The sequence below is a fragment of the Poecilia reticulata genome, linkage group LG5 (genome assembly GCF_000633615.1).
Source record: "Poecilia reticulata strain Guanapo linkage group LG5, Guppy_female_1.0+MT, whole genome shotgun sequence".
NCBI classification, from domain to species: domain Eukaryota; kingdom Metazoa; phylum Chordata; class Actinopteri; order Cyprinodontiformes; family Poeciliidae; genus Poecilia; species Poecilia reticulata.
Genome location: NC_024335.1, coordinates 29,373,533 through 29,394,225, shown reverse-complemented (window position 1 = coordinate 29,394,225; position 20,693 = coordinate 29,373,533). Strand labels below are relative to the sequence as shown.

The 20,693-nt window shown below is 41.2% G+C and overlaps 2 protein-coding genes across 8 annotated transcripts in view; both read left to right on the top strand.

The window, feature by feature from the left end:
• The window catches only part of iqsec1b (IQ motif and Sec7 domain ArfGEF 1b), a 74,760-nt gene extending 65,925 nt beyond the window's left edge, over positions 1–8,835 (top strand). For 5 of the 7 annotated variants that reach the window (XM_017304890.1, XM_017304891.1, XM_017304892.1 and 2 more), the window contains 6 exons: positions 353–478; positions 580–679; positions 1,606–1,767; positions 1,877–2,053; positions 3,904–3,953; positions 4,375–5,079. In XM_017304890.1, the coding sequence (XP_017160379.1) occupies positions 353–478; positions 580–679; positions 1,606–1,767; positions 1,877–2,053; positions 3,904–3,953; positions 4,375–4,902 (1,143 nt within the window). In that variant the 3' untranslated portion in view covers positions 4,903–5,079. Of the gene's footprint in view, positions 1–352; positions 479–579; positions 680–1,605; positions 1,768–1,876; positions 2,054–3,903; positions 3,954–4,374; positions 5,080–8,336 lie in introns of those variants that run through there. The other 2 variants (XM_008410363.2, XM_008410367.2) reach the window with 2 other exon arrangements.
• Positions 8,836–10,368: 1,533 nt separating this feature from the next.
• acad9 (acyl-CoA dehydrogenase family, member 9) lies at positions 10,369–20,222 on the top strand. Its single transcript, XM_008410361.2, has 18 exons — positions 10,369–10,548; positions 11,157–11,250; positions 11,340–11,441; positions 11,757–11,863; positions 11,962–12,062; positions 12,714–12,792; positions 12,901–13,072; positions 13,887–13,960; positions 14,048–14,123; positions 14,201–14,271; positions 14,887–15,006; positions 15,081–15,209; positions 15,725–15,804; positions 16,155–16,281; positions 16,387–16,464; positions 16,986–17,114; positions 17,750–17,822; positions 18,494–20,222. The coding sequence occupies exons 1-18, from the start codon at positions 10,369–10,371 to the stop codon at positions 18,592–18,594; spliced, it is 1,893 nt and encodes a 630-aa protein (XP_008408583.1). The 3' UTR covers positions 18,595–20,222.
• The last annotated feature ends 471 nt before the right edge of the window (positions 20,223–20,693 follow it).

Below are 20,693 nucleotides of genomic sequence, written 5' to 3'. Positions count from 1 at the left end.
TGAAGTTTGAGCGTTAGGTTCCACCTAAGTTGACCGCATGTCAGTCCAATGTATGGATGTTCTTTGATCGGAGCCATTTCCTTGTGGCTCTGGCTGTATGTCTTAACTGTATGCTAATATTGATATCCAATATTAATACTTCTGTTATGCCAGTAGTTACTAATAGGGTTGCACCGATTGCAGTTTTCTGGCCGATTACCGATATGTCACTAAACATATAGCGAGAAAGTTGCTGAATTGGCAGCAGTGGGGCGACTTTCGCTAATTATACTTCTCAAATGATCTATGTGTATCTGCTGGAGAGATATCATATTGCCTCTTTGACTCTGAGATGATGACGGATCATGTGCAGGTGCTGTCGCTACCCCACCGGAGGCTGGTGTGTTACTGCAGGTTGTTCGAAGTACCTGATCCCAACAAGCAGCAGAAGCTGGGCCTGCACCAGAGGGAGATCTTCCTCTTTAATGACTTGCTAGTGGTACGTCCACTAGTGGCAAACTGCTCTTCCACAAACACTAAGACTGAAGGTTTTACCGTTTATCAGAGTCTCAGCAAGACATATCTGCTTATTTTTCTTAGGTTACCAAAATATTTCAAAAGAAAAAGAACTCGGTGACATACAGTTTTCGTCAGTCCTTCTCGCTCTACAGCATGCAAGTTCTGCTATTTGAGAATCAGTGTAAGTATGTTTTCTTTATTTATTTGAATAAGTTTCATGTTTAGTCAGGACACATTTAGGGTTCTGAGTTTTCAGGTTGGGTTCTCCCACCAGAGTGTTTCCGGTACTAGACCAGGATCTCATCTGTTTTATTCTGACTTTCTGCAAAGAAGACAGTCAACAGAATATTTTATTTTACTTTTTTTTCTTTTCTTAAACTGGGTGAAGCTGAAACTGAGCCACTTGAGGAGTTACATAGACCATATTTACAGATAGAAAAGGATGATTAGTTGACAACTATTTCAATCACCATTAATCAGATATATTGCTTTAGTCCTGGCAAGTTATATTCTACATATTTGGTTAAACCTTTAAGCTTTCTTTCACTAACATCTAATAGGTTCCCTGACTCATCTGAGTGAATTGGAGTTAAACCTGTGGATGTATTTTAAGGCCACACCTAAAACACACTGATGAATATAACACTTCAGACCAGTTCTGGAAAAGATATTGGAAAAGTCTTGACCAAAGAGCTTATTCCCATATAGCGTATAATAGCAAAATGCCTTTGCTATTTAGTTTAGTTCAACTGGTTCAAATGTGGCAGTTGGGATCGGCCAACGAGTCATCCCACAATGCATTGGGTCACCAGCAATAACTAACAAAAATTAGTTTTAAGATGAAGTAGCTAAACATTAGAAAAAACTATAGGATTAAAGCTAAGACGAGACGCCTGGTCTTAGCTGACACCCAGGGCGCCCGTCTGCTTCAAGGTTCACATTGTGGACATTCAAAGACGACACTCAGCAGTTATTTGAGCTACAGTGACCTCTCTGTCTCCATGAATCAGTTTAAATATATAAAATATAATATTTAGGAGTGCTCCAGATAGGAAGCACTCCTAGATATGAAGATCTTTTGTTTCTTTTTCTTTTCTTTTTTTTCAGATTATCCCAACGGCCTGCGCCTGACCTCGGCCATTCCCGGCGCAGACATCAAGGTCCTCATCAATTTCAATGCTCCCAATCCTCAGGACCGCAAGAAGTTTACCGACGATTTGCGAGAATCTATTGCTGAAGTCCAAGAGATGGAGAAGTATCGGATAGAATGTAAGCAGAGCCTTTCATACTGTCCTTTCTCTTCATACTCTCTTTCCTTTTAAATATGTGGTGCCCAAGCGACAGACACTCAGATGTTGCGTGTTTGCTTGGTGCGCAGCTGAGCTGGAGAAGCAGAAGGGTTTGGTGAGGCCCAGCATGTCCCAGTGTTCTGGGTTAAAGAAGGAAACTGGGAATGGAAACCTGAGCCGAGCCAGCCTGGACGACAGCTACGCCGTCGGTGAGGGTCTGAAGAGGAGCGCGCTCAGCAGCTCCCTACGGGATCTCTCTGATGCAGGTAAGGTCTGAATGTTACATCAGTGCCTTGACTCCCATCTCGTTTTACTTTTTGGTTGGAGAAAAGCAAATAGTCCAGCTGGATGCCAGCATGACGCTTTTCACTCCGGTTTCATTTGACGTTTGGGAAAAGGAAGATTTGGATAGTCAGATTCCCAGTACAGGAGCAGGGAAGGAAATCGACGCCATTGCCGAGACACCCAGGTGTTCTTCACTTGAAGCCGCCCACTAATAGGCTTGTGTTGCTAGCAGGAGGGAGGAACACCGTTTTGTAGGTCACTGTGATCAATCCAAGCTGCTTAGTGAGAAGGAGGGATTAACGTTCTCCAGTTATTCATGCAAAGCGAGCAGCAGCAGAAGATGCTCCACTGCAGAAAAGCATTGGCACAAAAACCCGAGGACGCCAGTAAAATGACACGGCTGGTTTGAGCTTTATCTCAAACCTGCTTTTGAGAATAAAAAATAAGGTAGTATGTTGCCTGTTCCCCATACAGTTTTCAAAAAACAATTCAGGATGCTTGCTTATTTTTTTAATCACAACCACAACTTTCAGTGCATTTTATTACGACATAAACCAGTGGATAACTGTGGACTGGAAGGAAATCGTTCCTTTTCTCTTTTATTCAAGATAAAATTCAGGTAAGCCAATCACCAAGACAACCACCAGGCCGACAGAAATTAAACGTACTACGTGAAATGCCACGTGTAGCCAATAACAAGTGTCACACATGACCTTGAACACAACATCGCCTTGTGTCCCACTACAACATGGGTCATTTTGGTCAAGTAAATGTGGGGGCTGGTTGACCTTTTGACCTTTAAACCTTCATTATTATCTTCAAAGCCAAAGCAGCACAAACAAAAAGTTTTCCTACACAAGCATAGGAGAGTTGATTGACTCCAATTCTATCTGAATTGAAGAATTTAGGAGCGGCTGGTTGACCTTTTATGACCTCTGGAAACATTTCTTAATATCTTTAAAATGATAGCGGTAAAAACAACAATTTTTGCTACACAAGCCAGCAAAAACATTTGACACCAATTTTGTCCAATTTGAAGAAGGTGGGGGGACCAACTTCTCTCAGGTGGGACAGAGGTTATCCTTCCTGTGAACGCCGCTGGAGATGCAATTGGACGCTTTAGGTCAAAAGGTATTTGTGAGTTAGAATGGCCAAGTCAAAGTCTCAACCTAGTTTCAACCATGAATCTGAGCACAATTTAAAAGCGGATGTTCTCCAAACTGTCTGACTGAGCCTGACAGTTTCATAAAGAACAGTTGGTGAAATGTTCAGTCTGTACGCCAACAGATCTGAAGCTGGAGCTAAAGGGGGAGCAGGTTATGTAGCGTACTAACTCAGGAAGGTGAATACACACTCACCACACACTTTCAAGTTTTGCCATTTACAAGCTGAAATAAAGATGAACAGTTAAATAAATAGAGCTAGTTCTATTTTGAGAAAGCTATAATTAACAATATTTTAACCTGGGGTGTTTTATTTTTCTGTCTTATTTGGAAATGATATTGAAAATGAATAAACTTCCTTCATTTCTCTCCAAGTGGAGCTTATTTGTTGCTCCAAGAGTCTCCTGCTAGTAGAACCTTAGCTCGCCATGTAGCCACCCAAACAAACCCTCACTTTCCTCACACAGACTCCATGTTCTGGCGTTAGTTTGGATAAGTTTTGTCCCCGACCCTTAGCTTCCCAAACACCCTGACCAAAGTCAGCTGCTTAGCTAGTCGTGTGGCTCTCAGAATGTGTCCGCATCGCCCCCCTGTGGACAGACAGGGTGTGTGCACCTCCATGTTTTAACCAGGCATGTCTTATCTGTCATGTGCCGTATCCTGGGCAGGAAAGCGCGGGAGACGCAGCAGTGCAGGATCACTAGACAGCAATCTGGAAGTAAGTAGGCAGCGGCTGCTGCCACGTTGCCTCCGGCCGCCTTTTGCGTTGCTCGCTCTCAGTGTGCAGATTCTATGAGATTTATTGTTTCTGTGTGCTGTGCTGTCCAGCTTCCGTTGCTTCTTTGCAGCACTGTGCATGCATTCTGCTGTGGCTGTGGAATTAGGCTTGGTTGTTCACTGCATGACTAGACTAACTGTAGTTCAGACTCATGTCGTCATGCTGCTCTGCTGACCTTAGACTCACCTTGAAACCCATACGTGGAAGCTGACTGTTGTAGTTCTACTCTTCCATTGATGCAATAACAGATGGTGCACAGTTGCGTTAGGGAAGTTGTCCTTTCAGCATGTTCCCTGCATCTGTGTGGTTAAGAAGAAGTTTTTGCCCCGTGTTTCCATGACGTTTGTTTTCTCCGTTGCAGGGCTCCATCATTAGCAGTCCTCACATCCGGCGGAGAACCCCTTCGGGTCGAGACTGTGCGTCTCGTCACAGCGGACACTCCCTGCCCAGCTCCTCTTCCCTGCTCGGGTCTCTGTTTGGCACCAGGCGGGTGAAGTCGCCCGGCCCCCAGAGCCCACACCCCACCCTCGTCTCCCACGCCCCGCACCCGGCTAACCTGCACCATGCGGCTCGAGCGGAGTCGGACTCGTCCGTTCCTGTCCATCCTCACCCCATCCCCTTCTGCCATGTGACCCAGAATCCCCCGCCTTACCACCACCACCATCACTACCACCCACCGCCCCATCTGCAGCAGGCGCCACACCAGTGCCATGCGCCTCCGTCTCACGGCCAGCAGCCGCCCTACCCGCCATACCCACAGCACAGCCACGGCAGCCACTCTGTCCACGGCGGCCACCTTCACGGCCCGCCACCGACGCCAACGCCATCGTCTCAGGTTCCCAGCAGCAGCACCAAGCCCAAACACAGCGGCATCAGCACAGTGGTGTGAGTGGATCACGGTGAACCATACCATGTAAAGACTTTTACCGGATGAAATCGTCACACTGTGCGTCTCTGGTCTGCAGATGATTCCAGACTCGAGCATGGACTTTGTTTGGCGTCATGTTTCTGAAAACTTTCCCTCCTTCATCCCCTGCATTTCAAAATACAAAATATCTTACCAAGACTTTTTGGTCTAGTTTCTAGAGCAAATGTCTTGGTACTAGAGGTGCACCGATTGCAGTTTTCTGGCAAGAAAGTTGTGGAGTTGGCAACAGTGAGGTGACTATTGTTAATTGTAAACATGCATACATGACTTGGTGGGCTGGTCTGTCAGTAAAACCTTTCTCACCGGAGAGCAAAAGAGGACAGTGGTTGATTCTTAGACCTTTGCCAAGCTAGATAAGATCGGTGGATAAGATGGGCTTCACATGTAAAAATTGGTCGATCACTGAACTCCCAAAATGAAGGAAATCGGCACCGATAAATCGCTACTTAGTGCATTTGAGATAAGACAAAACTGACACGTAACTTTTCAGCAAGATAAGTAGCTTTGCTCTAAGTCAGTGTTTCTCAACTCCAGTCCTCAGGCCTCCCTGCCCTGCATGTTTTAGGTGTTTTCCTTCTGCCACACCTGGATTGAATATGTTGATGATTACCAGGCTTCTGCAGTGCTTGGTGGTCATGCAATCATTTGAATCAGCTGTTCTGGAATAGAGGCACATCTAAAACATGCAGAGCAGGGGGGACCCGAGGACTGGAATTGATAAGCACTGCTCTAAGTCAATAATCTGTAATATTGATGGAAAAGTTCTAGTTCCATTGGCAGATTATGTCACTTATGGGAAAAATATATTGTTTTAAGTGACATAATCTGTCAGTGGAATTAGTACTTTTTCATCAATATTAAGGAATTATTGACTTAAAGTTAGCTACTTTATCCTGCTGAAAATTTACTTGTAATTTAGTTTTGCCTTATTTCAAGTGTACTAAGATATTTGCACAAGAAACTAGATCGAAATGACTTGGTAGGATTTTGTGTTTTTGCAGTGTAGCACTGTGTGTCTCAAATTCATAAAAAGCAACAAGATTTAACCTCCATGTATTTAACAGAAAATGCTAAACGGCGTCGCAGAGACAGTGGTTATTTAATGTAGCAGTAGCTCACAGTGCACTGTGATATATCTCTGGTAGCAGTTCTAAATGTGCCAATTACCGACAGGATTTATCGAGGTAGTAACTAAAATTTACTCAATATCTATTGTGCATTATATTTTGTAAAAAAAATAATAATAATATTGGCTGTTACTATTCTAATTAATGCCAAGCAAATGGGTTCAGTTAAACTCAGTAGCGCTGCACATGAGGGGGCCGTAGTTAGGAACCAGTATGGCGCTGGTGTTCGGTCACTGGATGCCCATCCGTGTTGACGATGTCGGTAATCCGCTGGGGTTCGTTGTGTTAGGAGTTGGCCGTCGTTCGCTCCTGGCTGTAAACCGCTCAGCTTTTCTTCTTTTTAAGTCAAACGAGTTTTAAAAAACAAAACAAAACAACAAAAAAAAAAGTAAAAATCTGAGTTCCGTGTTGCTCCGCTACCTCGAAGGGTTCTACAAGTTTGCGTTTTGAAGACGCCACGCCGAGTCACTGACCGTGGCAGCCAGCGCCTGTATGCTTTCCTCACTTCAGAAAGCAGTTCTATATCAGCGACCCAGCAGACATATTGCTGGATGCCTCTGTAGCATTTTCAGTGGATAGAGTGACGAATATCAACACATGAAGTCTCATTTTTTATGTAAGAGTTTTTTGTTGTTGTTTTACTTGTTTTGTCTGATTTTATTTGTTCGGTGGATCCTAACGTTTTGTTTGTGTTCTCTGTCATGTCCTCCGGTGTTTCAGTGCAGTTGGCATCCACGTGGATTTGGATGGGGTGAACCCCTTCCACACTGAGACGGGCAAAAGAAACGCTGGGCGAGCAACACCGTGTTCCCAGAACTATCTCAGTTAATTAAATACATAAAAGAACTAGAACAGAATTATAGAAGAGGTGTGCTTTATTTGGATTGTATGAAAGGCATACAAAAAGTGGAGCATCAACCAAAGTGGAGAATAAATGTTGCTGCTGTTCACTGCAGGTCCAGCGGCTGGTTTTTCTGGATGTTTCTACAGTCTTTGAACAGACAAACTGACTTTTTTTGCCCATTTTCTACTTAAAGCTGAGTCAGATTGGAAGGAGAGAGTCTGAACATTAGTTTTCAAGTGTTCTGCAAAAATTCAAAATCTTCTTCGTCTATAATGCAAATATCTTTGCACTCCTGAAATAGGACTAAACTAACTAACAAGTAACTTTTCAGCAATAGTTTCAAGTAAATTTTTCCTTAATATTGACAAAAACATTCGAGTTCCATTGGCAGATTATTTCACTTATGAAAATAAATTTTCCAAATAATCTGCCAATGGAACTAGAACTTTTTTTTTCTTGCTGAAGAATTACTTCTAAGTTAGTTTTGTCTTATTTAAAGTGATCTAAGATGTTTGTTCTAGAAACTAGACCAAAATTACGTGGTAAGGTTTTGTGTTTTTGAAGTGTGGGTAAAAAAGTCTCCATTCATTTTCTATAGATTGTAAAACCTTCACAGGAACTTTCCCACTTGTAAATCACATCACTGATTTAGTTTTTCAGATGGAACTCTTCTATTTTCACCTTCTTAATCCTTGGGTTACATTGAGACTACTCAGTTTCTCTTTTTTTCCCTTCCACCAACTAATTTGCTCTAAAGCTTTCAGTAAACACATTTCAGACCAATCGTCTTATTTAAAAGCACATGTCTGAAAATGATCTTTCCAGCATATCTATGGTTTTCTTTGCATTTCAAGTAAACAAACAAACAAAAAATCAAAGCTTCAAGTTGTCCTCACTGGTCCAATAATTCCCATTCAGTGGTTTTTTAGAAATGCTAAAATAATAATAATAATAAAGTAATTGAAAGTATATGCTTCTGTGCAACAAAGAGTTTAATGCTGTGGCAAAGATGGCGCCTCGCATCACAAATAAATGATGTAATTTAAAAAGCCTGGTGAAAATATCGTATGTCTGCGTTACAGGAGAAAACACTGAAACACAAACTTTATGATGCTCATGTTCTGTGGAATCTGTAATACGCCGTCGTTGTTCTGAGTATAAAAATGATGAAACGGATTCATAAACCACAAAGCTGAGCGGCTTTATTCAGTGTCAGTCATGCTGGCTCTGGCTAAGCTAATGACAGTGAATCTCAGCAGCCCATCCAAATTCAGAGTGAGATGCTTCGCTGCATGCCGTTGATGCCTACGTCTTCTTTGATCTGTCCATTTCTTTTCTTTTTTTCTTTTTTTTTTACTGTTTTCTATCATCAGCATGTGTGACTAAAACAATCTGGTTCATCTCTGTTGCTTGTTTACATGTAGACGATTTCTGCCGTGTCATCCGGCCTTGTCACTCCGACGCGCTCCTGTTCACTCTTTGCACATTGCGACACGTTGCTGAGTGTGAAAACCTACTGTGATTTAAACGTATGGTGTGGAGCAGTTTGGAAACCGATGGTATGTTTTTTGTGGTAGCAAAGAACGATAAATACTTGTACATACTCTGTAAATTATACTTTTAACTAGGTATAATTATTATCAATGTCTACAGGTGAATTGAAAGTACATCCCTCCTCCCCATGACTTCCACATAATCACAGAGCTGCTGCTGTTTGCCTCTGATAGGACTGAATTATCACCAGATCCAGGAACGTCACACGGTCTTCATGCTCCTCGCCTTTGCTTCCATTCTTCATCTCTTGTGGTCAAGCGTGGAAGTCGAAGGGAAGGCGTTCTGTTTGGAAGTAGACAAATTCCCTGTTAATGTCAAACCAGTCCTGTGATGATTATTGAGAACATAATAAAATGATGCACTATAAGAGCTGAAGTGTCTCTTGATTTTACTTATGGTTGATGTGAATGACTGTATGAACAGCACTTCCTTCAGGCCAATGGCAGCTAAGCATGGGCTGGTTACCAGAGTCATGGTATATTGTGTTTTTTTTTGCATCCATATAAAATCAAAATGTATCCAATTAATAGATTTGATTGCTGACTGGGTGTACCTAGTGTATCTGCAGGGTAGATAAGCCTAGAAATACTTTCCAGTTTGGTGAGAAATATTTCTATTTATTTAGAACAGACAAAAATAAGAAAATGAAACAAATTATGATGGCAAATTGACATGCAATTATTATCTGTTCAAACAGGAGCAGGTAGAAGATACAAGATCGTGTGATTTCCTGCCCCTCTCGTACCCATCAGCCCGTGTTTATATATTTATGTATAAATATAAAATCTCTGTAAATGTAAATGTAAAAATTAGTTTTACATTTTTGAAGTCAGTCATTTCTAATTCTGACTTATTTTTTATTTATATACGCACCCAGATATTTGACGTTGGATTTTACAGGATTAGTAAAACCGGTAGATACATGACAGTCTATTGAAGGAAATTTCCACATTTCTTTAAATTTAATATAAGGCCTCAAGCCTTCGAAAATTCTTCAACGCATTAGAGAATTTTTGAAACTTCATTCAGGTTGTTTGAGAAGATTGACTGATTGACTGTTGATCTCAAATCTTTGCGAGATTTGGGATACAAACACGCTGAGCTGTTTGCATCTTCCTAAGATGTCTTAATTACATTAACAATATATGTCTTTTTTCCAAACTGAAATTAATATAAAGGTTTGAACATAAATTCATGCGCTATCAGAGCGAAGACTTTATAAAAGTGTAAAAATGATTCAGAACCTTCATTTTCAACTAAGTGGTTATAAACAATTAAGTCCAAAATAAGGTGAATATGTACTTTTAGAAATCCAGACTGTCAGAAATAATTTGAGATGTGCCAGATTTTAAACTGTTAGCAAAAAATGAAAGACAGGAGTTTGTAATCATTGTTTAATAGTGTTACAAGTCTTAAATCGTCAAGAAGAGTTGGATCTTTCCCAAGTCTAGGCATGAGTGTAACAATACCTTGTTTCATAGTGTGTGTGTTAGACAGTCATGATCTAATATTTATTAAAGCATTCCAAAACAGGGTTCTGATATAAACCCAAAAATGTCTGTAAGTGTAGAACATAACTAACAATAAAACTTTAAAAGAGTCTTTAGAAATAGTTTTATGTTTGAAAAAGGAAAAAGGGTTTTAGAAAAAATGTTACGCTTTTTTTCCCCTTTTTTTTAAAGGTTTTTAAAAAAATGTATCAAAAAATGAAGAAGAAACCTGGCAATGGTTGATATTATTTTTTATCTTACACTTATATTTTACGAGGGACACTGAAAGCATCTCCAGTGAAAATACCAACGTCATCAACATGCGTCAAAGACGGGTGAAAGGGTACTCCGCCAGTGTTTGATAAAGCAAGTACACGGAGGTTGGTTTAAGGTTTACGTGCTTCAAAGAACAATGAATGTCAACAGCTTCCTCGCGTTATCCAGAGCTTTTCCACGCGAAAAGAACAGACTCGTGTGTCACGCGTGGCACCTGGGGAAACAGGCGCTGCGTGTTCAGCAGCGGAGGACGATCAGAACTCATTCAAGGAGTCTGGCCTACGCCAAGGATCTGTTCCTGGGTCAGATCAACAAGGTAACGGGGGAAGGTGTCTTTAGATGCGTGACAGTTGACAGCGAACAGAGTTACTTGTAACAAGGCGAAACGGTACAAAGGTTTTCACATGACCTGAAGTTAGTCTGTTCAAACTTCACTGGTATCAATGTGACTTTATAGGACAGAGCAACACAAAGCAAGATATACATGACGTTTACTTCCTCTGTACTCTGACACTCCGAAAATGATGTAATGCTTTCGGAAGCCACGGAAACACCAAGTAGTCTTTCTGTGAAGCTTCGAAAGTTAACCTGTAGCAGTAATAGCTCACTTTTTGAGTCGACCAGGTCGAGAAAACTCACCAAAAACCTGAAATCATATTCAATTAAAGAATAAAAAATTAGCAGCAGGTTCACGAAGGCACATTAAAAATGTCTACAGTCCAGTTTTTAGTCTATGTATTCATCTTCATTTATTTTTACTTGAGTAAAAATACGTTGATGTAGTGCTACTCTTACTCGAGTGCAATCTTTGGGTTCTGTACCCGCCTCTTTAAACCAGAATAAAAACATGACAACAATACAACTGAAATTCACAATTTTTATTGTCGAGGCAGCATTTGGAGTCATCGTATTTGTCTCCTCCAGGCTGAGGTCTTCCCTTATCCAGAGATTGGAAGCGATGAGTTGGAGGAGGTTAAGCAGTTTGTTGCACCAGTGGAGAAGTTCTTCAACGAGGAAGGTGAGCAAGGAGGATCTGAAGTCATGTCGGTCAATTGGTTATGAAATGATTTTATTAAGTGTCTTTCCCCTCTTCCCCCACAATTCCAGTTGATTCAGCGAAAATAGATCGAGAAGCCAAAATCCCAGCAGAGACCCTGAATGGCCTGAAGGAGCTGGGCTTGTTTGGAATCATGATCCCTGAGGAATATGGTGAGATGGTGGGATCACAGCAATAATCATTTTAAAATATTAAATAATGTAGATTTTGATCAGTCACTCAGTACTTGAATCGCTTTTTTACCAAACACTTTTTTTTTTTTTTAACTCTCACTCAAGCAATTTTTGGACGGCTACTTTTTACTGTCACTTGAGTAAAAATATGTTAAAGTAGTGTTACTCTTACTTGAGTACAATCTTTGGGTCCTTCCCTAAAGTGAAGTTGTGCAGAAAAGTAAGCAGATAATCCTCACCATCGCCGGATGTGTTCTTATGCATTCATAAAAATCTCTGCCTTCCTAACTGCAGGTGGTCTCGGACTCTCCAACACCATGTATGCCCGGCTGAACGAGATCATCGCGCTGGACGGCTCTATTGCCGTCACTCTGGCTGCACATCAGGCCATTGGTCTGAAGGTAGCTGTCGCATGGCGCTTCATTTGTGTTGAGTCTCGGTCTGCTGACCTAGTGGAACACGTTGGGACGTGTGCGTGCTAAGAGTCGTGTGGTTTCAGGGGATTCTGATTGCTGGGAACGAAGCACAGAAGAAGAAGTATCTGCCCAAGCTGGCTTCAGGAGAACACATCGCCGCTTTCTGCCTTACAGAACCTGGCAGGTACAGATCCTGACAACTCCTTCAGGACCGGGTCCACAGTTTCCTCTGAAATTATTTTTTTTAAAGTTTTATACTTATAAAAATGAAGAACCCGCTGCACAGAACCCCACTGAAAACCTCCTGGTTATCCCAACAAATCTTGATTTCTAAACTCTTCCTGAGTTAAAACATTCACATTGTTGTTTCTAAATGAATATAAACTTGTTTTCTCTGCATTATTTGAGGTCTGTAAGCACTGCATCTTTTTTATTATTTTGACCTTTTCTCATTTTCTGCAAATAAATACAAAATATTTGCTTCAGAATTTCAGAGACATGTTTTCTGTAGTTCATAGAATAAAAGGACAATGTTCATTTTACTCTAATATACACCTATGAAAAGTAAAAAAAGAAAAACTGATCATTTTAAGTACCAGCTGATCACCGATCTCCCAAAATTAAGGAAATCGACACCAATAAATCAGCTGGTTGATAAATCGGTTCACTTCTAATGTCTACAAAAGTCTTTGACTGTTTGACTGGCCAGTCAGACGATTATAGCAAAAAAACAACTTCCAAATATCCAGACATCCTTTTCGTTGTTGTCATCTTAGGAGAGCAGCTTGACATTGCCAACCAGTTTGACGTTCTTATCGTTTTCTTTTCCCTTCAGTGGAAGTGATGCAGCTTCCATTCAGACTCTAGCGACTCTGTCTGAAGATGGAAAACATTACCGGATCAATGGTTCCAAGGTGACGCATATCAATTTTACAAAAAAAAACAAAAAAAAAACCTCTCCCAGCATGTCCCTATTTCTGTGGAGCGACTCTTGAGTTCCTCGTTCGTTCTCTTGTTTTCAGTTTTGGATTTCAAACGGAGGCTTCGCAGACATCATGACGGTGTTTGCTCGGACCGTAGTGGAGGTAGACGGTGTGAAGAAAGACAAGATTACCGCCTTTATCGTTGAGAAAGCTTTTGGGGGCATCACCAGCGGCAAACCTGAAGACAAACTTGGCATCAGGGGTTCCTACAGTAAGACGTTCATTCATACCTGGCAATGCCTTCTGTGGCTGTATTACCTCTGCTATGCAAAAGTATTCATACTCATGGAAGAGTTGTACATTTTGTCGCGCCACAACCACAGACATCATGGTTGTACCTTTCTAATGCCAAGCCTGTAATCCCACCTGTAATCCAACCCTTTCTTTTGGAAGGTAAAGAATTTGAAAAGAAACTTTGCTCACGGTAAACGGAGGTCGTTCACCCAATCAAACTAAGCTTGACTGATTTTCAAAGAAAATGAGAAAAACTCTTCTGTAGATGTTTAAAACTGAAACACGCCTCAAGGTATTTACTTCCATACATGCTACGCTTTCATATAAACATATTTTATTTGCTAAAAAAGTCAAACCACATATTGGTTTCTTTTTGTCCTCTGATTTCTCTGCTGCCATTTCAGAGAGAACGATGCATTTGCACAAAATGTGCAATTTGCACAAAATGGGTCCTGAAACGTGTGCGCACCGCTTTCCACGCAAAGACTGTGATTCATAAAAAACAAACTTGACGTGAAACTAATATTACCGAGGAGTTTTGCATCGGAAATGTATGGTTTCATGTGTGTGTTGAGTGCAGAACCTCGTGTGTAAACGTTTAGGCACAGCTGTGGTTTATCAGGAAAATTGCGTGCTGGTGTGCATGTGTATGGTTTTGTAAATCCGACATTTTTTTTTGGTGAACATCATCTTTACCTTTTGGCCAAACATACACGTTTAGTACGAGTCCTGCAGTTCTCCATACATGACGCTAAGCGACAATGTTAGCATAATTGTTCTTTGTTTTGAAGCGTGTGAAGTGTCCTTTGACGACGTTCCTGTTCCCGTGGAAAACGTGATTGGAGAAGTAGGAGGCGGATTCAAGGTAAACTCTGCTCTGACGTCAGGCTAACTTGTAATCATATGTTGCTTTCCCCCCCAGTTTTAATGAAGTTCTGTCTTTGTTCAACAGGTCGCCATGAACATCCTGAACTCTGGGAGGTTCAGTATGGGCAGTTCTTGTGCTGGAATGATCAAAAAGCTGATGGGTAAAAAAAAAAAAAAAAATATCTACTCCCAGAAACAGAAGTGGTGAATGGTTTTATTTATTCATTTTTGTCTTTAGAGCTGACCTCAGAGTACGCCGTCAGCAGAAAGCAGTTTAACAGAAACCTGAGTGAGTTTGGGATGATCCAGGTAGGAGGCATGCAGGTTTCCCTTCACTGCTCCTGGTGCAGAGTACTGCAGTAACTAGTTCCATTTACTCAATTACATTTACTTGAGTAACTTTTCTTTTTTTTAAAGGTACTTTTAGGAGTATTTTTAGTACACTGTACTTTTTACTTTTACCTGAGTCATTTTATTATGAAGTATTTCTGCTCTTGAGTCAAATTTCTGGATTTTCTACCCACTGAATGGAGAACAAACATGTTTTAAACAAAAATTCACCAAATAAAGACACACACCGGATGTTTTTGTAAAATTTCATAATTTAGTTTTTTTGTTACTTATATAAATTGTCATTTTGGTCCGTAAAATTCAAAAATTTCCACTCGCCGTTATATTTTGGTCCATCTGATGACGCAAATTTTAAATATTAAATGATAATGAGCAGTATTTCATAATTTCATCAGTTACTCAGTACTTTTTACGAAATACATTTTCACTCTTATTTGAGTAACTTCTTGACTGGATACGTTTTACTTTCACTGGAGTAATAAAATATGTTGAAGTAGTGCTGCTCTAACTTGAGTACAGTCTTTGGCTACTCTGCCCACATAATGATGTGCTCTGACTCGTTTGTTTTTGCAGGAGAAGTTTGCTCTGATGGCCATCAATGCCTTTGTGATGGAGAGCATGGCGTACCTGACTGCGGGGATGATGGATCGCCCAGGCGTCCCAGACTGCTCGTTAGAGGCCGCCATGGTGAAGGTTGGACAGCCGGACGTCGTTCATGTCAAAGCCAATAACAACCAGAGAGGTCACAGTGTGAACGCTGCGTGCAGGTCTTCAGCTCAGAGGGAGGCTGGATCTGTTGCAGTGAGGCTCTGCAGGTTCTCGGAGGTCTGGGCTACACCAAGAACTACCCGTTTGAGCGCTACGTCAGGGACTGTCGCATCCTGCCCATCTTTGAGGTGTGTTAGCTAACAGGATGGGGATTTCTTTTCTTCTTCTTTTTTTTTTTAAATGACTGACGGACAACTAGTTAACCTCTTGACCAAAATGAAAAGATTGTCCTTCTTGACTTTATAACATTTGGTTTAGATGAACAAAAATGAGCAAAAAAAAAATTTTTGTCATGCATCTACATCTATGAGAAGTGATTCCACAGTTAGCCAGCCGGTCACAAGGTCTAGGAGAGAAACAAAGTAGTGCCAAGTGTGTTATCTACAGGAGGACAGCATGTTATTGCTGTAAGTGGCCAGCAGGTGGCAGGTGACTTTGTAACTCGGAGCTCTCATGGGGGATGAGTTTCTTTCTTCATCAAATTTGAGTTAAATATTAGAAGTGGGATCAAAAATGAATGCCAGAAAAATCCGAATCTTTCTCTGCCACAGTCAACAAGCTCCCACACGCTGCTGTTTTTATCATTTTGAGTGTTTTTAGTAGTAAACAACGTCAGGACAGTAAACCTGCCGTTTGTGTCCAGGGGACAAACGAAATCCTGAGGATGTACGTCGCGCTCACCGGGATGCAGTACGCCGGCAACGTGCTCACGGGAAAAATCAAGTACGTATAAAACGCCACGGCGTTGCTCAGCTGCCGCACGATTTCACGACAAGTAAAAAGTTTTCATATATTTATGCAAACTTTCAGACCATATCCATTCATGCATCTTGTGTGTAAAATATAGCGTCACAAGTTTTTTTTGTTTTTTTTTTGTGCACGGTTTGTTCATGAGGCTGAATTGGTCATCATTCAGTTGAAACCTGTCTTTACTCTCATCTCTGCTCTTTTGTTGTCAATTTGTTTCTCAAACAAGCCGACCTTTGACAGCAACAAAAGTAGTTCAACATCCAAGTCGGTGAATACTTTTTCTAGTCTGAGAGGCGTTGATTTTTTGTTTTTTTCCCTCTCAGGGAGATGAAGAAAGGAAATATATTCATGGCCATGAACATGGCTGGGAAGAAGCTGAGGACGTCGCTGGGAGCATCGGTGGACCTCGGCCTGACGGGGAAGGACGGGGTGGTTCATCCCAGCCTGGAGGTCAGAAGCTGCTTCAACCTCAGCAGGATTTCTGTTCTTTTCTTTTCTCATCTTCTTCCAGGTGGTTTTCCGGCACCTCGGTGACTTTCTGTTTCTGTTTTAAAGGAAAGCGCTAAGAAACTGGAGCAGAACGTGAGCCTTTTCGGGATGACGGTGGAGAGCCTTCTGTACAGATACGGAAAGGTATTTTCATTTTCTAATTTCTTTAAATGGATGGACAGACGGACGCTTGGTATTTGGTCCTGTTGATAACTTAGAGAAAATCTAATCAGTCTTTTGTAACAGACACAAGACCTCGCCACAAAACAGGAAGTGACTAAAAAGTCATTTTTCTGCTAAGGCTGATTGTAATCAATCTGTTTGTTTTTAGTTTTTTTCTTCAGTCAAATGAATTTGGTTTTTGGAGACCTAAACATTTACAAAAACTCACCAAGCTCTGCATTTGTGCATAGCAGAATGATAAATTACAAATATTCATCACTGGCTCTAAATCACAAATGCGTCATACGTTTTACATCAAACCAGATCAAATGACATTTCTTAATGTCTCAAGAATCCAATTGGATACTATTGGAACGTGACTCCAGTGCGCCCCCTGCATTATTCCAACCTCCCTGACACGTCGTCCGGTCTGCACCAGGTTTTTTCATCGGTTTTACAGAGTCATCGCTTCATGTTGTTCTGTTTCTTTGAACCGTTTTCAGAGCATCGTGGACGAACAGCTCGTCCTGAAGAGGGTGGCGGACGTCCTGATCAACATGTACGCCATGACGGCCGTCCTGTCCAGAGCCAGCCGCTCCATCAGCATCGGCCTCAGGAATCACGACCACGAGGTGTGTGTCGGCCAAGAGCTGTTACAGCTGGGCTCCACGCAGACCGTACGAGCAGTTAACGTCTTACCAGCAGCTGATGGCTTTCTTTAAAAAAAAAAAATCCCAGCTACTGTCATCCCCCAGAAAAAGTCCACCTTTCATTTAAGTCTATTTGTTCAGCAGGAAAATTTTATTTGCCAAACGAATCAAAAATTGATTCTCACGGTTCTCATTGAAAACTAAGAGCAGAGAACAGTTCATTTTTCCTCCTTTCAAAGTTGGATTTGTCTCGTTCAGTGTGAAATCTTACCACTGCAGATTAACGTGGATGTGTTTACAGTATTTCCCACATTTTACTCCATTCTGGAGAGATTTGAAAATGGCTGCCCAGTCGTCACCCATCCAGTCTGATTCAGCTGGAGAAGAACTGCCAACAGATGCATGTGCTGAGCTTGTGGCGTCACATTCAGGCTTTAATTGGATGAACAGAGTGTGAAGCAAAGGCTGTGAAATCTTATGTATTTATTTATTCAATTTTAATACATTTGTAAAACACTGCAAAACCTTCTGGATGCACTGTGGAGCTGACTGGTGCTTTTAAAAATGTTTTTATTTGTATTTTCTAAATCCTGCTGTGATGTCGTCGCTCCTTCCAGGTGCTGCTCGCCAACACATTCTGCAACGACGCCTTCTTCAAGAACAATTACTCCATGGTTCAGCTGCAGAAACGTAAGCAGAAGCTAAGTTAAGATTGCGTCCAGATTAATGGAGGATGTCCGACACAAAAAATATTCATATAGCACCAGTTCACATCAAGTAAATCTTTACAGTTCAGTCACACACACAGATTCCCAGCGATGTCGGTTGTCAGGTTAGTTCAGTTCATTATTTAAATGAAAATATTGTCTATCTACAGAAACAGCAGATTGCATTGACTTGTTTCACTTGCAGGATTCACTTCCCCAGTGAATTATTTAAAAAAATATTGTTTTTAGATATTGGATCAACAATATTTTCATCAATCTCAATCATAAACTGAACCTCACTGCATTGTTTAATCTCTAGGACGTTTCTCAAAAAGTTTAGTTGCAGTGCAAACAGAGTTTTTTTCTGAGCTTCTTTCAACCAGGGCTTTCTGTTAGCCACAGGTTAGCTTAGTGCGGTGAGCTAATATTTGTCCTGGGAACTTGGCATAGTCCTTTGGGTTCCATCCCTGGTTGTTTTCCTCAAAAACCACCATTTCAATTTGCAGCGATGCTCTACTCTGTGTCTTTCTAAATAAATGAATGTGACAAAATGTCAAAATGTTCAAAGGATATAGTTATTTTTTTACACGGGTTTTTAATCTGCGCCACAGTCCAGACAGATGATGATTAAACAAATGCATTTCTCCTCCCCAGATTCTCCAGAAAACAACGACGCCAGCATCAAGAAGATCGCCCAGGCGGTTTTGGAGAACAGATCCTATATTTGCTCGCACCCTCTTGAAAGAACATTCTGATTTGTCTCCTGTGATGTTGGATCCGCCTCTGTTTCTGTGGCTGGAGGAGAAACGTAGCATGATTCCTGTGTTTTATCAGCTGTGGTCTTTGAGCTAACCTGTGAGGTCGATGGACAAAGCCGTCCTACCGGGAGGAAACTATCCCAAAGTGCTCTTTAACAAACCATCAGTGAAGAAAATGTTAAATGAAAGCCAGTTTTTAACAGAAAGTCCAGATTTCTTGTAAATTGCCGTGTGTAACATGTTTAGGAGATGGATCATATGTGCTTCTCCCAGTCGGACTTGTTCTCTGAGGAAGTTCAGCTGGTGCTTCCCTCATCAGTCAGAGCTGAGGAGTCTGCTGCTGCTTCAAGTATCATTTGTCATGCTTATTTACGGTTTCAGTGAGCAGTAAACTCGTTTCAATGTTTTTGTTGCAGCCGTCAGGTTTTGAACCTTTCACAATAAAATAAGCAGCTTTAATCAGAAAGCTGTACCTGGGAACTGCATCGTTTCTGCTGCTGATGTTGCATCGCGTGCTGGTGGCTCCTCTCCTTTAACTTTCCACAGCTTCACTGTGGACTGACTTTGGCCTCCACCAATTTGTTTCATAAACGTTGCAAAGTCTTCCAACAGTAGTCTGACTATTGTGAAACGCAGCCCTCTCTCAGAGAGTTGTGGCAATAGAAAAGATCTGTGGAGAAGATCTGCTTCATGCTCAATTATGGACCGATTGTCAATCATCCAAAATGAAAGAAATTTGGCCGATCAATCTGCACATCCCCACCGCTCGATCCCTGGACCTTCATCCAAAAGGATCCTGTCAATCTTCATCAAACAGGCCTTACGTCCGACATGCTGTTCTGAGGTAAAGATGGTGAAAGCAGAAGACCTGCTCACAGGAGGCGAGTTGGTCGTCTCCACGCAGTACAGCCTGAGTGACCTGCTTTTATAACCAAACGACAGATCCGGTGTCTGGACTGAGCTCTGGCTTTACGGAGTGGTAACCTGGGAATCGAGAGCGGACACACCCTTGGCTCCAAGCATTTAGCTCTTCGTCCTGTTTACAGAAGAGATCATCTAAAACTGAACACAGAGTGAAGGTTTATAGGAGTAAAAGTAGCAAATGAAACGAGGGAATTACTCGTTTTGATTAATGTCTTCTGTGAGAAAAGTTCTTTTCCAGTGTTGTGTGGGAAGACTGGGCTGTTATGTGCAAACTGGCTGAAATTCCACCATCTGGAGCTTCCATCAATAACATGTCAATAAGGGTCGGTCTTGTGCGAAATACTCACTGCTTGGACAGATAGCTCTGATCTCAGTCTACTGCAAGGAGCCAGAACTTTACGTCTTTTAGCTTTTACAGATCTTTTTATCCTGTGTTTAAGAACCCGTTGAACCAAAAGAAAGCAAAACCAGAGCAGGAGAACCACCACAGAGTTCTGGGTTCAGCTGCTTGAGATGAAGGATAACAATCTGTTAATGTGGTAAAGGTACAGGATTCTTTTTAAAGGGTTTTCTATCAGAACTCCGTCATGATGAATGCTTGTCTTTGATATTAAACACGTTGCTGTACCTGTGGGGATTTAATTATGAGACCTTCATAAGACATTTTACAAGCAACCCCCTTAATAAAAAGTCTAAATTAAGTTTTAGGGCTTGCTATCTGAAGCATATGTGCTCCAGCAGAGTAACGAGGGAATCTGAAATTGCAATAAAGTGCTTGTCATGTGTGTAAAACCTTATTGAAATGCTTTTCAGTCTGTGGAGCGCTTCATCTAGTCCATGTCGGGCCCAAATAAAAATGAAAACCAACCAATTAGTTGCATTAAATAATAAAACAAATCTACATGCTTTGAACTTTTTTAAAATTATTTTGTAACCACAAACTGCAGAGTATTTTGTTGGGATTTTATGCTACGAATCAACTCAGAGCTGAGGTTGCATGTTTTATGGTTTTCACATTTATTTTGTGTTTAAAATCTGAAAAGTGTGGCGTGTATTTTTATTCGAGCCACATCTCTCTGCAGGTGCAGCTCCAGGGCATATTCTGAAAACAAAAAAGACAGACAAATAATATAATTAAAATAATTCTATTATTTTACTAAATAATTATAAAA